General features: G+C 47.8%; 1 protein-coding gene across 2 annotated transcripts in view; it reads left to right on the forward strand.

Moving 5' to 3' along the window:
• Positions 1–502: 502 nt before the first annotated feature.
• The window catches only part of KIAA0141 (KIAA0141 ortholog), a 22,130-nt gene continuing 6,681 nt past the window's right edge, over positions 503–15,951 (forward strand). For both annotated transcript variants that reach the window (XM_011939719.1, XM_011939720.1), the window contains exons 1-11: positions 503–688; positions 1,297–1,411; positions 2,111–2,228; positions 4,854–5,001; positions 6,280–6,438; positions 6,685–6,770; positions 6,877–6,973; positions 9,980–10,122; positions 10,957–11,115; positions 11,211–11,303; positions 14,227–14,386. In XM_011939719.1, the coding sequence (XP_011795109.1) occupies positions 658–688; positions 1,297–1,411; positions 2,111–2,228; positions 4,854–5,001; positions 6,280–6,438; positions 6,685–6,770; positions 6,877–6,973; positions 9,980–10,122; positions 10,957–11,115; positions 11,211–11,303; positions 14,227–14,386 (1,309 nt within the window). In that variant the 5' untranslated portion in view covers positions 503–657. The remainder of the gene's footprint in view (positions 689–1,296; positions 1,412–2,110; positions 2,229–4,853; positions 5,002–6,279; positions 6,439–6,684; positions 6,771–6,876; positions 6,974–9,979; positions 10,123–10,956; positions 11,116–11,210; positions 11,304–14,226; positions 14,387–15,951) is intronic.

Here is a 15,951-nt window from a genome sequence, read left to right on the forward strand (position 1 = left end):
GGATTGGGGCCCGGACAAGGTAAGGGGATGACATGAAGCTGCACAGTGAGACAACGCTGGGCCCGAGCTAGAAGCCAGAATCAAAGCCTTGCCCCGTGCGGTTTCTCGTCGCAGTCGGGCCCTGGCCTGGCATCTCCAGGCAGGTGGCCTTGGACGGAAGCTCGGCCTACTGGCTTCACGTGTGGGACCCTGGGGGTCCTCTCCTCCGCCCACGGAGCCTGGTTACTCCCACCTCCTCAAGCCTAGGGCCTGGGGAAGCCTTTCCTCGTTCGCGGCCTCACGGACTGCAAGGTCCTCTTGCTCCCCCGAAGTCTCTCCAGCACCGCTTCTCAAGGTTCCTGCTTCCGAGCGTCTCGCTTCGCCACCTGCGGTCCCCAACCTATGCTTGGGAACGCCAAGGACATCCCCCACGGAAGCCTGGGCCCACATCCCCATGCCCTTGCGGCACGTCACCTCCCCGCTGGCCCGGAATACGCCTCCGCCCTGCACTTCCTCCCTGTAGCGCCGTCTTTCCGGCCGGGCTCCCTTCTAATTGGCCGGCTCAAAGCTTCCTCGGGGACTCGGCCGCTCGGGGCACTGCAGCGGCCTCTGAAGCCGCTGTCCCGAGGTTTAGCCTCGCCCTTTCGGCTGCGAGCTCTCTATGGTGCCGGCAGCGACATGTGGCGCCTCCCGGGACTCCTGGGCCGAGGTAAGGGACGTCCCAGCGGCCAGCATCACTCTAGGCCGCAAAGACCGAACTGGAGTGGGGGCGGGACCGAGGAAACAGCCGAGGCGATCGCGGGCGGGGTTAGAGCTAAGGAGGGTGGGGCCTGAAAGAAGGCGGGGAAGTCAGGGGTTGTTGGAATTTGAGATGTGGGTGGGCCTAGCGAGAAGAGGGTGGAGTCCAAGGAGATGGTGGGACTGTTGGGAGGGGGTGGAGTCCAATGGCAGGAGATGGTGGACTGAATGAATGAAAGACGATTAGGGGCCAATGGTGTAGGCATAGCCAGTGAAGAGAGGAGGGATTTAGAGACAAAGAGACGCAAACATTAGTGAGAGTATGTGTATGAACGTTTGGTTATCTTAGAAAAGTGGTTGGCATCTATAGGAGAGCAGCAGAATCACATGGGTGCTTTAAAAAAATGTGGATGCTCTACCCTGAGAAATCTTAGTTTATTGGTTCTGGGGTACTACCCTAGAATCTGTAGTAGATAAAAGATTCCCATGTGTATCCATGTTTAAGAACCTCTGCTGAGGCAGATGACAGTGATTCCTGGGTTCTTGTTGAGGTGCCTGAGTTTTGGTTGTTCTCTTCAGCTCTTCCCCGTACGCTGGGACCTAGCCTCTGGAGGGTGACTCCTAGGTCCACCAGCCCAGATGGGCCTCAGACTACCTCCTCCACTTTGCTGGTTCCTGTGCCTAACCGTGACAGGTAAGATAGTGCCATTTTGCCACTCGTTTCCTCCTCTGGTCTCCTTTTTTTTTTTTTTTTTTTTTTGAGACTGAGTCACATTCTGTTGCCAAGGCTGGAGTGCAGCGGCGCAATCTCGGTTCACTGCAATCTCCACCTCCTGGGTTCAAGCAATTTGCTGCCTCAGCCTCCCAAGTAGCTGGGATTACAGGCACCAGTCCCCACGCCCTGCTAATTTTTATTTTATTTTATTTTATTTTGTTTTTTTGAGACGGAGCCTCGCTCTGTCGCCCAGGCTGGAGTGCAGTGGCTCTATCTCGGCGCACTGCAACCTCCGCCTCCTGGGTTCAAGCGATTCTCCCAAGTAGCTGGGATTTCAGGCGTGTACCATCACGCCCGGCTAATTTTTTTTGTATTTTTAGTAGACGCGGGGTTTCACCATGTTAGCCAGGATGGTCTTGATCTCCTGATCTCATGATCCGCCTGCCTCAGCCTCCCATAGTGCTGGGATTACAGGTGTGAGCCACTGCGCCCAGCCAAGTTTTATATTTTTAGTAGAGACGGGGTTTCACCATCTTGACCAGGCTGGTCTTGAACTCCTGACCTCATGATCCACGCACCTCAGCCTCCCAAATTGCTGGGATTACAGGCGTGAGCCACTGCGCCCAGTCCCTGGTCTCCCTTTGCCCCTACTTGACAGCCTCTTATTTCATCATCTAGGTCGGGTCCACATGGCCCAGGCACGAGTGGGGGTCCAAGGTCCCATGGATGGAAGGATGCCTTCCAATGGATGTCTGCCCGTGTCTCCCCAAACACCCTGTGGGATGCCATATCTTGGGTAAGCCTTCCCCAGCCTTGTCCTTGACCTTCAGTGTAGATGAGAATGATCCTGCATGGATATACAGCCTACCCTGGAAACAAGGGCTAGGGAATCACTGTGTCCATTTAACAAGTAACCCATGGTATTGGAGCATATTCAAGTAGATATTGCCATTTTCCCCACCCCCGCCATGTATGTTTTCCTCATTTCATTCAGTAAATGTTTATTTTACACCTTCTCTGGGCCAGGAATTTTTGCTAGGCACTACAGACATAGCAGAGAACAAGATAGATATATTCTTGCCTTCATGGATCTTACAATAAATAATAATACATTGCATCATGTTTTAAATTACTTATTTATTTTTTAATTAGTTTTATTTTTTTTTCTGAGACAGAGTCTTGCTCTGTCACCCAGGCTGAAGTGCAGTGGCATGATCTCGGCTTACTGCAACCTCTGTCTCCCCAGTTCAAGCAATTCTCCTGCCTCAGCCTCCTGAGTAGCTGGGATTACAGGCACGTGCCACCACGCCTGGCTAATTTTTGTGTTTTTTAGTAGAGATGGGGTTTCACCATTTTGGCCAGGCTGGTCTCGAATTCCTGACCTAGTGATTTACCCACCCCGGCCTCCCAAAGTGCTGGGATTGTAGGTGTGAGCCACTGCGCCCTCATAGTATTATTTATTAATGTAAAGTATTATACATGCATTATCTTGTGTAATCATTACAAAATTTTTACAAGGGAAATATCACCTTCGTTTTACAGATGAGGAATCTCAGGCTCTGCAATATTAGGTAACATGCATAGGGTCTCATACCTGTTAAGTGGAAGAGCCAGATTTAACTCTGGAGTTCATGTTCTACTGCTTGGTTGCTGCATCTAATACAGAGCCTAGCCCATAATAGTTACTCAATAAATATCTGTTGAAACTGATCTATAAGGTCAGATTCTCAGTAGTGAATACTAGGTCTCATAGGGCAGAGTCTTTGCTTTTCAGGCAACGCTCCAGGTAAAAGTTCTGCTTATAAGGTCTTCTGAATGAAGTTGACACACACATCACTCTCATGTTTGTCACAGCTCATCCCTGCTGCTTTCATGCTGTGTACTTTGGACAAATGACTTGACCTCTGTGACCCCTGGCTTTCTCATCTGTAAATTGGTGACATCAGCAGAGCTGAGCCTGGGATGTCTCCATGACAGGGTTACCTCTCTCTGAGGAGCTGTGTACTAAGGCCATATCACACCCTGAAGAGAGGAGCATTTTCCCATGTTGCCAAAGAAGATCTGAGCCCTAGGGCTGTCCCATAGTGAGAAGTAGGAAGTAGGCCTGGATTCCAGAAGTCCCAATGCCATCCCTGTGCTCTGTCACTACTGCTCATATGAAAGGGTCTGCACGCAAGCTGTCCTCAGTACCATAGATACTTGTCTCTGTTCTTCACAATGCTGGCGCCTTTTCTTCTGGCCTTATCTCACATGTCACCCCCACAGAGAAGCTTTCCCTGACTCCTTGTCTTGTCAGGACCCCTCTTATGCTCTGTGTAGCTCCCTGATTGGTTTCCTTCTTGGCATTTAGCATCATTAGTAGTTATTGTATTTATTTCTCTCTGTACTTGTGTTTTGTCTTTTTAAACACAAGGTATAAACTTCATGAGGGCAGAAACTATGTCTGTCTTACTTGCTATTGTGTGCAGTGCCTGTAGCAACAAGTAAGTATCTGGATCAGCCTCAGTGTTTTTTTAGGCTGGAGTGCAGTGGTGCAATCCTGGCTTACTGCAACCTCTGCTTCCCAGGTTCAAGCAATTTTCATGCCTCAGCCTCCTGGGTGGCTGGGATTACAGGTGTGTGCCACCACACCCAGCTAATTCTTGTATTTTTTTAGTAGAATGGAGTTTCTCCATGTTGGCCAGTCTTGAACTCCTGGCCTTAAGTGATCCACCTGCATCAGCCTCCCAAGTGCTGGGATTATAGGTGTGAGCCACTGCGCCCGACCCTGAGGCAACCTTCTTAAGCATAACATAAGGAGACAGGAGACAGGGAAAACCAAGCAGTCTCTGGGATAAGAGCTAGCTTAGGTCTTCTGCAGACCTGTCAGAGAAGAAACACCTTCACAAAGCTTACACCTGGAGATGTTTGTGTGCTGGGATGACTTGATTAGGGGAATGGAAGTTGGTGGAAGGAGGGGTTGTGCAAGAGTGGAAAGAGCCTAATGGGGAACTCTGACCTGTTGCTGTATTTGCAACTAGGTGCCAACCTACCCCATTATCTTTTTGCCTGCTTAGTCTTTGCTTATTTAGTCACTTGATCAAGCATTTATTCAGTTTGTACTTATTAGGTCCCTACTATATTTTAGCACTGTGCTATACTTTTGCACCAGAGATACATTGGTGAGTGAAACATACATGGTCCCTGCCCATGTTGTGCTTATAGACTAACAGGAGAGACAGGCCTTAGATAAATAACTGTGGAGATGATTGTTTAAATGCCGGTGTGGTCAGGGCTCCAGGGAAGTTAGGGTGTTGTGAAAGTTTGTAGTCGGGGAGCTGCCCCACCTGGATTTCCTGAGGAAGTGATGTTTGAGTGTAAGGCCAGGTCTGATGGAGTTGACTGGTGAAGGACCGTGTCCTTAATGTGCTGTCTTTCCCAGGGCACTTTGGCTGTGCTGGCCCTGCAGCTGGCAAGGCAGATCCACTTCCAGGCATCCCTGCCAGCAGGACCTCGGCGGGTAGAACACTGCTCCTGGCACAGTCCCCTGGACCGTTTCCTCTCATCTCCCTTGTGGCACCCCTGCTCCTGTGAGTTCTCAGTCCTGGGGGCAGGAGGGCTGGACTGGGAGTTTCTCTGGGCCAGGAAGTGTCTCTGGACACACCTCAGGAAAAGAGCCATCAGCAGCTCCTTGCCTTTCCTATCTGAAGTCAGAGGAAGAGGAATGTGGGGAAGTTCTATCCACCCAGGGTGTGGGCCACACCTACCCCTCAGTGTCTTTCCATTTCCTCCCATCACCTCCAACCGAGGGAGCCCTGCAGGGTCCAGACTACTTTAGATTCTGGGTGTGGCTTCCTGGCCCACATTCAACCAGTTAAATTATTCTCTGGTCAGTCACTCAGTCATTCATCAATAAATGAATCTTTATTGAGCACCTATTATGTGCCATGATGCAGAGGCAACATAGCCTAGTGGTTGAGGCTCTAGAGTCAGATTCTAGAGGTTCAAATCCCAAAACTGCTGCATACTAGTCTTATGTCCCTGAACAAGTCACTTTTACCTTCCTTCTGCCTCAGTTTCTTCATCTGTAAATTGGGGTAATAATAAAACCCACCCCATAGGTTTCTTGAGAGGACTAAATGAGTTAATGCATGTCAAGGACTTAGGGCAGTGCCTGACACATAGTAAGTGTGCAGTAATTATTAGTTTAAGCATTAGTTCTTATCCTTATTATGATGATAATCATTGGCAATATTGCTATCAAAGAAAGTGCTAGGTACTGGGGCTACAACAGTGAGTAAGGTAGGTGCCTCCCTGCCACTGAAGAATTTAGGCAGAGGGCTGATTGATGCTTAGGTGGGAGATCAGCACAAATACAGGCCCTTCTAGACTCCTCTGGAGGGAAGCCAAGGAAACAGAGAAGGAGGAGTGTGAAGGAAGTATCACAAGAGTTTCAAAATTCTTCCTATGGCCTCTAAAACCTCAGGGAGGACTCAGTCAAGCCTGATCAGCCTGCACTGATCCTCTTCTGACCTGATCACTCTTTTTTTTTTTTTTTGAGACAGAGTTTTGCTCTCACCCAGGCTGGAGTAGTGGTGTGATCTTGGCTCACTGTACCCTCTGCCTCCTGGGTTCAAGCAATTTTCCTGCCTCAGCCTCCCGAGTAGCTGGGATTACAGGTGTGTGCCACCGCAACCCGGTAATTTTTGTATTTTTAGTACAGATGAGGTTTCACCATGTTGGCTAGGCTGGTCTTGAGCTGCTGACCTCAGGTGATCCACCCGCCTAGGCCTCCCAAGGTGCTGGGATTATAGGTGTGAGCCACTGTGCCTGGCCCAGACCTGACTACTCTTGCTGGCTCTTTCCAGCACTGCGACAACACGTCCTCCCCAGCCCTGATTGCCCAGCTCCCAGGCACACTGGCCTCAGGGAGCCCAGGCTTGGCCAGGAAGAAGCCTCAGCTCAGCCCCGGAACTTCTCACACAACTCCTTGAGAGCAGCTCGTCCTCAGGAGCCCTCTGAGGAAGGTATGTCCCTGCCTCATGGAATCAGCACAAGGCAGGGGGTGGTGGTGGTGAACTGGGCAGAGGGACGTTGGTTGCTGTGAAGGGAATTGGCACTCCTGTGAGGTCCCATGCCTTGTGAGGTGATTCAGGGTTATTTCGGTTCCGGCGAGGGTGCTGGATGGAAAGCCTGGGTAGATTGGAGGAGTCGGAGAAAAGAAGTACAACTTTCTCCTTTGCCCTGGCCAGGTGTTGGCCTTTCCCTTGCAGGTCCCAGTGATTTTGGCTTCCTGCATGCCAGTGGCAGCATCGAGTCCAAGGCAAAACCAGCCCAGCCTCAGCCCACTGGTGAAAAGGTATTATCCAGATTTGGCCACCTGGCTCCTCATAACATTCTCTTGGGCAGGCAGGCGGCAATCCCAGTAAACCATCCCTTGGTAAGTCTTTATATTTCTTTTCCAGGAACAAGATAAATCAAAAACTCTTTCCCTTGAGGAGGCTGTGACTTCCATTCAGCAGATCTTCCAGCTCAGTGTTTCCATCGCTTTCAACTTCCTGGGTAACCAAATGGACCCTGCCTCAAGGCAGGAGGGTGGGAAAATGGAAAGGGTATGGGGTAGGTCAGATATAGTCAGGATAGGGAGTGGCTTAAACGAGAGATTTTATTTTCTCCCAGATAGGGAGATTTTATTTGGTCCCAGGTAGGTAGAACAAATCTGGCGTGGCAGGGACCCATTCTTATGCAAATGTGCCCTGCCATTTTAAAACTGGCTCCCAACTTGAGGCACAGTTGGCAGTTCCAGCTCCTGTCCTCCTGTCCATATTCTAGCCAGCTGGAAGGGGCAAGGTAGGGAAGCTAAAGGATCACTCCTTCCCTTTAATCTAGACGTTGCACAAATCCTTATCCAGAATGTAGGCACATGGCCACACCTCGCCACCGAGAAGACTAGTTACTGTGTATGAAGGAGAAAATAGATCTTGGAGGGCACACAGCATTCTCTGCCACGCTTAGCAAAGAACAGGCTCCTGGGGTTTGGAGCAGACCCTCAGTGTATGAACAGGAACCTCTTACCCTCATGTGAGGACTCCAGACACCCTTCCACCATTTGTCCTGGTCTCTGCAATAACTAGGCTCCTTTTAGGCCTTCTAATGTGGGGACTCAGACTCCCTACAGCATCTGCTGGGGTCTAGTGGGCAGATAGGCAAGAGGCTGGGATTCACTCACAACAAATTTATTGAGCATTTACCTTTTGCCAGTTCCTATTTTAGGTACTGGGGATACAGTGATTTACAAGACAAAGTCCTTATTCTCAGGGAGCAGAAAAACAATAATTGAGAAATAAATAAAAAGAGAATTTCAGATGTTGATAGATGTTATGAAAACAATAAAACAAAGGAATGTATTAGTGACTTGAACAAGGAGCAGTTTTGATTTAGAAGTCCTCACTGAGCAGAAGACCTTTGATCTAAGACCTGTCACAAAAGCAGCCACTTTTGTTTCAATCTGGAGAAAGAGCTTTCCAAGTGGCGGGAAAAGTAAGCGCAAAAATCCTGAGGCAGGATCGGATTTTGATTGCTAAGGGAACAAAAGAAAGGTGAGTGTGGCTGGAGCTTAGAGATCTTGAGAAGGGCCAAAGGAGATAAAGCCAGAAAAGCAGTCAGGGGTCAGATCAGGTGAGGTCTTCTGAGCCACAGTAAAGAGTGTGGATTTTCTAAGTGAGACAGGAAGTCTTTGGAGGGCTTTGGGCAGTCACACGATCTGATGTACTTTTCCAAAGATCTCTCTGGCTGCCATATAGACAGACATGGATTGTAGGATTGCCAGGGAGGAAAAAGGAGACCAGGTAGGCGCTGTTGGTGACAGCTAAACAAAACCTGTCGGTGGCATGGTCTAGAAGAAAGAAAGGAGGGAGCAAGAAGAGTAGATGGATCTGGGTATATTAATGAGCCAGGTGGGAAACAGGAGGATGGTGGGATCCTTTGCACTCTTGAGTCTTCTCCCCAAGGGCAGAAGGCTCTGTCAACCCTGGACAATGAGTTTGCAGGCAGCAGGGAGGCAACTTTATTTAATTCACTGCTGGCTGAATGGAACCTGGTTTCTCCCTCATTAGCTTTATGTGATTTTGATGGGCAAAGAGTCTCTTCTCAGAATTTTCTTGCCCATCCCTTCATTCATATATTCATGTATTCAGCAAGCACTTGGAACGGTGGCAGAACACAAAAGGAGCATAAGCCATAATCATGTTTTGCATTTGTATGGTGCCTTCACCCTAGGCGAAGTTATTTCTTCTACATTCTTTTTCTGCTTCTGCCTCCAGGATTTTACAGTCTAATTGAGGAGATAGGACTTGTTCTTTTGAAATGGTTTAGTTTGTAGAAAAGGCTTGGTATATTAAGTAAGTGCCAAAAAAGTGTTTAAAGCCTGAGTGTGGTCTGAAGGTTCTAGAACAGACACAGGATGGGAGCTTTGATGGTGGAGGTGGAAAGAGAGATCCCAGGCAGGAGAGACGGAGCAAAGGCTTTGAGCTGAGAATTGGCCGTGCCCTGATCCTTTCCTGTTTCCTCTTTGTTTGGGCAATGAAAAGAGCATGGGCTTTGGAGTTGGACGTGCCTGCATTCAGGTCTTGACACTGCTGTATTACTGCTTCCAATTTCTTCATAAAACAAGATTAACGGTATCACTTGTATCAGTTAGGGCTTGTTGGTTATGAGCAACCTAAACCCACTCTGGCTAACTTAAGCACAAAAGGAATCTATTGGGATCTATTGACCTGCCAAGCCTCAGAAAGGACAGGAATCAGGGAAACTCCAGAGACCCAAGAGGCAGCAGCTGATAGGCAGTATCTTCAGAGTGCTGCTGTCAGAATAAACCTACAAGGGCTGTTTTCTCTCCTTGTCCCAACCAGATCAAGGTTCAGATTCCTGAGAAAGAACCTCCGTGGTTAGGAAGAACACAAGCACATTGATTGATAGCACTAGGGGATGGGTTGTTCCCAATGGGAAATCTAGATGCTATTACCAAGAGAAGGAGGAGTGGTTTATAGCAGGGCAGAACCCACTGCTGTCTATGGCAAACCAGTGAAATATTCAGAGGATAGAAATATATGCAAAGGGCTGGACACAGTGGCTCACGCCTGTAATCCCAATGCTTTGGGAGGCCAAGGCAGGTGGATCGCCTGAGGTCAAGAGTTTCAGACGAGCCTTGCCAACATGGTGAAATCCAATCTCTATTAGAAATACAAAAGTTAGCCAGGCATGGGGGCAGGCATCTGTAATTCCAGCTACTTGGGAGGCTGAGGCAGGAGAATCGTTTGAACCTAGGAGGTGGAGGTTGTAGTGAGTCGAGATTATGTCACTGCATTCCAGCCTGGGCAACAGAGCAAGACTCCGTCTCAAAAAATATATATATATATATGTATATATGTATATATATATATGTAAAATGTCTGGCACAAAAAAAGAAAGGGAGGAGAATCAGATGTGGAGTCTGTAGGTACCTGGCTGAGGGTGTGGGGAAGTTCACTGAGGAAGCTGTGAGTGTTTGTACCCTGTGCCTTCTTACAGGGACAGAGAACATGAAGAGTGGCGACTACACGGCAGCCTTTTCTTACTTCCAGAAAGCTGCAGCCCGCGGCTACAGCAAAGCGCAGTACAATGCGGGCTTGTGTCATGAGCATGGCAGAGGCACCCCCAGAGACATTAGCAAGGTATTCCCCTGCCCCCAAGCCCGCCCCCTGTGCTGGGCTGCTGAGATTGATGTCTAGAAATGAGCAGTGGGCAGGGATGGGGGAAAGTTTGGCTTCTTTTCTCCACTTGGTTCTAGCCAAGCTGCGAAGGAAAAATAAGAAAGAAGCTCCTAACTTCCAGGAATTTAGACTCAGAATTCAGGGAGGGCAGGGATTTTGCCTTTCTTCTTTGCAACTATATCCTCAGCCTAGAATAGCATCTTGATGAATGGATTAATGAATTTTTAAAAAGTGGGATGAGAACACAAAGAGGTTATATGTAAGAATGTATTTCTTAGGGTTGTATGTGAAGGCAGAAAAACCCAAACAACCCTGAAACTTTCTTCAATAGAAAACTGGTTAATTACATCTATTTGGGCCTTAAAATGATGTGCTAGATATGTATGTCAGGGAAAGACATTCATGGTGTACCATTAAAGTTAAAAAAATAGGTTATAAAGTAGTATAGTATGATCTAAGTCTCTCTCTCTTTGCCCCCCCGCACACAGACTTATGTGCGTGCAAATGCATAGATGTCTAAAATATATGTGTGTATGTCTAACACATACATGTGAGAAGATATTTACAAGGCTGTACACTAAAATTTTAAGCAAGAATGATCTTTAGGAGGCTGAATTTCTTGGGATTTTATGTTTCTATTTTTGGTTTATATTTTAAATTTTTGGCTTATCTGAATTTTCTGACTAGTCTATAATTATTTTGTATTATTTAATTAAAATAATTTTTTAAAATTTCACTGAAAGAAAAAGATGTACAGAGTTACCAGCTGACTGGGTGTTTCTCCCTTTGCCCCAGGCAACCCTTTATTATCAATTGGCTGCCAGCCAGGGCCACAGCCTGGCTCAGTACCGCTATGCCAGGTGCCTACTACGAGACCCAGCCTCTTCGTGGAACCCTGAGCAGCAGAGGGCAGTGTCCATGGTGAAGCAGGCTGCAGACTCAGGCTTGAGAGAGGTGAGTGCCATTGGCAGGGTCTGTTCAAGGTCTCTGGGGCTTGTGGAGCCCGAAAGTGACCAAGATGCCTTTTTTTCCTTCCTCCGTGACCACAGGCCCAAGCTTTCCTCGGGGTGCTTTTCACCAAGGAGCCCTACCTGGATGAGAAAAGAGCTGTGAAATATCTTTGGCTTGCAGCCAACAATGGGGTATGAGCTCTCTAGTGGGCAAGCATGTTGGGGATGAAGCCTGATAAGAGAAGGGATTTTGGAACTGGTACTGAGTTCTTCTGTGCTTAGGAGATTGTTTGATAGGAGCCTTGGCCTGGCTTCAAGACTTAGCTCTCACTGACTTACTGTATGACCCTTGGGCAGTTGCAGTAGAATGCCGGAGCTGGCTTACACCAGGCTGTGAGAGCTGCTGGCGGCTTAAAATCTGCTATGGTGGGAATATTTTCACCACAGGAATTGCTAAATGCCACAAAGCAGAGCTTTTTCCCTCCCCGAGAGCCAGTTGTTCAACATTTATCAGCACACTACTGGGCCTGCTCACTTCTTGATTCAAACCTGTTTCCTCATTTGTAAAACCAGCATAATAATGCTTGCCTTGCCTGTCCACTACTTCACAGGGTGGTTGTGAGGATCAAAATCTAACCGAGATAACTAACAGGTGTGACAGTGCTGTGTGACCTGTACACATGAAAAACGCATCATTACAAGTGATGATAACCCAGGGAAATCAGAAGACGCGTCCGGTGGAGACAGTAAACAGGGAACACTGCTCAGTTTGGGGTGGGTGGGGATGTCTGGTTGTTTGTGAACCGGGGTCATTGACATTCAGACAATTCAGATGTGTTCCATGAAGCATTAGTTCTCCGGGATGTTTATAAGTCGTAAGAGGAAAAAAATGGTTAGATGGGTTTGGGAAGTACTGAGTTAAACAGTTCATGCAGGAAGTCTCAAAGCTTTATGTCACTGTAGATCACTGAAAAGGTCATCTGTAATTTGCTGTATTCCTCAAGTGTATTTGACCAGTGTATCTTTTGAGTTGCATCTTGAAGGACCAGGAGTCTTAGATTAAATCAAGCAATATATGCGTGAACTGTAATCTCCCTACATAGGGGACTGCTGCTTCCTTTGTTTTCTGGCCAACACACTGATAGCTTCACTGAACTCCTGGGCATCAGAATGCTTTTCCTTGTCTCCTCTGTGTTGCCCAAAGTATCTGTAGTAGCTGCCCAAAGGGGACCAATGCCACCAAGTATCCACCAGATAATCAGACCAGCATGCTAGCAGGAGAAATGCACGAAAGGATATCTGTCACCTGCTGTGTGACACTGTATTGGGACTCAGACCTGACACTCTTCCACCCCACAGGGAATTGTGTCTTTCTGGGTTTGTATTGAGCAGCGATGCAGGGATGGTGTTTTGGCCTTACGTGTGTCCACTGCTGTGTTGTAAGCTGGTCTGTAGGCACGAGTCTGCTATGTGTTATAGAAGTAGGGGGAGAATGTGTAGACAACTCTTCCCAGAAATTTGACTGCGGAGGGTAGAAGAGAAATGGGACCGTGGTTGGGAGTCAATAATGTTTTGTTTTGTTTCGTTTTTTTTCTTTTTTTTTTTTTTTGAGACAGAGTCTCGCTCTGTCACCCAGGCTGGAGTGTAGTGGTGCAGTCTTGGCTCACTGTAAGCTCTGCCTCCTGGGTTCAGGCCATTCTCCTGTCTCAGCCTCCCAAGTAGCTGGGACTACAGGCACCCGCCACCATGCCTGGCTAATTTTTTTTTTTTTTTTTTTTTATTATGCTTTAAGTTCTAGGGTACATGTGCATAACGTGCAGGTTTGTTACATATGTATACTTGTGCCATGTTGGTGTGCTGCACCCATCAACTCGTCAGCACCCATCAAGCCTGGCTAATTTTTTTGTATTTTTAGTAGAGACGAGGTTTCACCGTGTTAGCCAGGATGTTCTCGATCTCCTACCTCGTGATCCGCCCTCCTTGGCCTCCCAAAGTGCTGGGATTACAGGCATGAGCCACCACGCCTGGCCTGTTTTGTTTTTTTAACTGGGAGAGTGAATATGATTCATATAGTGAATGTAAGCACTTTTCATATAGTGTATTTAATCCTTGCAACAACCTAATAAGGTAGGTGCTAGTAGTATCCCACTTTATAGGTGAGGAAACTGAGACACTATGAGTTAGAGTCACATGCCTGAGTTAACACAGCTGGTAAATGGTAGAGCCGTGATGGGAGCACAGTCTGGCTACTGGACACCCAGCCTCTACCTCTACCTACCTGAGCCTATTCCTACCAGGAGCATAGTTCTCAGTGAGAGGAGAGAGAATCGAGGATCCAGAGCTGGGGCAAAAAGCATAGCTTTTTTTTTTTTTTGACATGAAGTCTCGTGCTGTTGCCCAGGCTGGAGTGCAGTGGCGTGATCTTGGCGTACTGCAACCTCTGCCTCCTGGGTTCACGCGATTCTCCTGCCTCAGCCTCCTGAGTAGTTAGGATTACAGGTGCATACCACCACACCCGCCTAATTTTTTTTGTATTTTTAGTAGAGACGGAGTTTCACTTTGTTGGGCAGCCTGCTCTCCAACTCCTGACCTCGTGATCTGACCACCTTGGCCTCCCAAAGTACTGGGATTACAGGTGTGAGCCACTGCGCCCAGGCCGAGCGTAGCTGTTTAGAGGAGAATTGCTTTTTCTGTCAGCCCTCCCAGGCAGAGATTCAGGAAGGCACAGGGCCTTTGGGAAGACAACCCTCCGCCCTCGCCTCCTTGCTGTTTCAGGGCAACGTAGGAGCCCGACTCCCAGGTTGCCTGTAACTAGGCTGTTTCCTGTGGTCTTCCTTGTGCATGCTTTCAGCCAGCCTGTGCAAGAGAAGCCTCCACACTGCCCTGGCTGGAATCTCCCTGGGTGGAGGGATCCTCCTCTCCTTTGTGTTGGGTGAGCTCTGAGCCTCTGGTGTTTCACAGTAGGGATCCCTTGTTATGGGACGGGCCAAGGCTGGGTCTTGTTCCTGCATGGATGAAGTCCCAGCATGCCTGACTTCACCTTCCTCCTACCTTAGCATTTCAGTTCCTCATTCCTGCGTGTGTTTATCTGTTTGTCTGTCCATTTTCTCCTTAGGACTCACAGAGCAGGTACCACCTTGGAATTTGCTATGAGAAAGGCCTTGGTGTGCAGAGGAATCTGGGAGAGGCCTTGAGATGTTACCGGCAGTCAGCAGCTCTGGGAAATGAGGCCGCTCAGGAGAGGCTGCGAGCCCTCTTTTCCATGGGGGCTGCAGGTACAGACCCAAGTCCAAGCCAACAGGTTCATTCCCTGAGCTCAGTACTCTGTGACGGAGTAGTAGGTAGCAGTAGTCTCTGGTCTCCTAATCATTTCCAACCCCAGTGGTGGCTAAGAACGCAGCTTTTGGGGACGGGCGTGGTGGCTCACGCCTGTAATCCCAGCACTTTGCGAGGCCAAGACTGGTGGATCACGAGGTCAGGAGATCGAGACCCTCCTGGCTAACACAGTGAAACCCTGTCTCTATTAAAAATACAAAAAAAATTAGTTGGGCGTGGTTAGCGGTACCTGTGGTCCCAGCTACTCAGGAGGCTGAGGCAGGAGAATGGCGTGAACCCGGGAGGCGGACCTTGCAGTGAGCTGAGGTCGTGCCACTGCACTCCAGCCTGGGCAACAGAGCAAGACTCCGTCTCAAAAAATATATATATATATATGTATATATGTATATATATATATGTAAAATGTCTGGCACAAAAAAAGAAAGGGAGGAGAATCAGATGTGGAGTCTGTAGGTACCTGGCTGAGGGTGTGGGGAAGTTCACTGAGGAAGCTGTGAGTGTTTGTACCCTGTGCCTTCTTACAGGGACAGAGAACATGAAGAGTGGCGACTACACGGCAGCCTTTTCTTACTTCCAGAAAGCTGCAGCCCGCGGCTACAGCAAAGCGCAGTACAATGCGGGCTTGTGTCATGAGCATGGCAGAGGCACCCCCAGAGACATTAGCAAGGTATTCCCCTGCCCCCAAGCCCGCCCCCTGTGCTGGGCTGCTGAGATTGATGTCTAGAAATGAGCAGTGGGCAGGGATGGGGGAAAGTTTGGCTTCTTTTCTCCACTTGGTTCTAGCCAAGCTGCGAAGGAAAAATAAGAAAGAAGCTCCTAACTTCCAGGAATTTAGACTCAGAATTCAGGGAGGGCAGGGATTTTGCCTTTCTTCTTTGCAACTATATCCTCAGCCTAGAATAGCATCTTGATGAATGGATTAATGAATTTTTAAAAAGTGGGATGAGAACACAAAGAGGTTATATGTAAGAATGTATTTCTTAGGGTTGTATGTGAAGGCAGAAAAACCCAAACAACCCTGAAACTTTCTTCAATAGAAAACTGGTTAATTACATCTATTTGGGCCTTAAAATGATGTGCTAGATATGTATGTCAGGGAAAGACATTCATGGTGTACCATTAAAGTTAAAAAAATAGGTTATAAAGTAGTATAGTATGATCTAAGTCTCTCTCTCTTTGCCCCCCCGCACACAGACTTATGTGCGTGCAAATGCATAGATGTCTAAAATATATGTGTGTATGTCTAACACATACATGTGAGAAGATATTTACAAGGCTGTACACTAAAATTTTAAGCAAGAATGATCTTTAGGAGGCTGAATTTCTTGGGATTTTATGTTTCTATTTTTGGTTTATATTTTAAATTTTTGGCTTATCTGAATTTTCTGACTAGTCTATAATTATTTTGTATTATTTAATTAAAATAATTTTTTAAAATTTCACTGAAAGAAAAAGATGTACAGAGTTACCAGCTGACTGGGTGTTTCTCCCTTTGCCCCAGGCA

Source organism: Colobus angolensis, unplaced genomic scaffold (assembly GCF_000951035.1).
Source record: "Colobus angolensis palliatus isolate OR3802 unplaced genomic scaffold, Cang.pa_1.0 Scaffold183, whole genome shotgun sequence".
In the NCBI taxonomy this organism is placed as follows: domain Eukaryota; kingdom Metazoa; phylum Chordata; class Mammalia; order Primates; family Cercopithecidae; genus Colobus; species Colobus angolensis.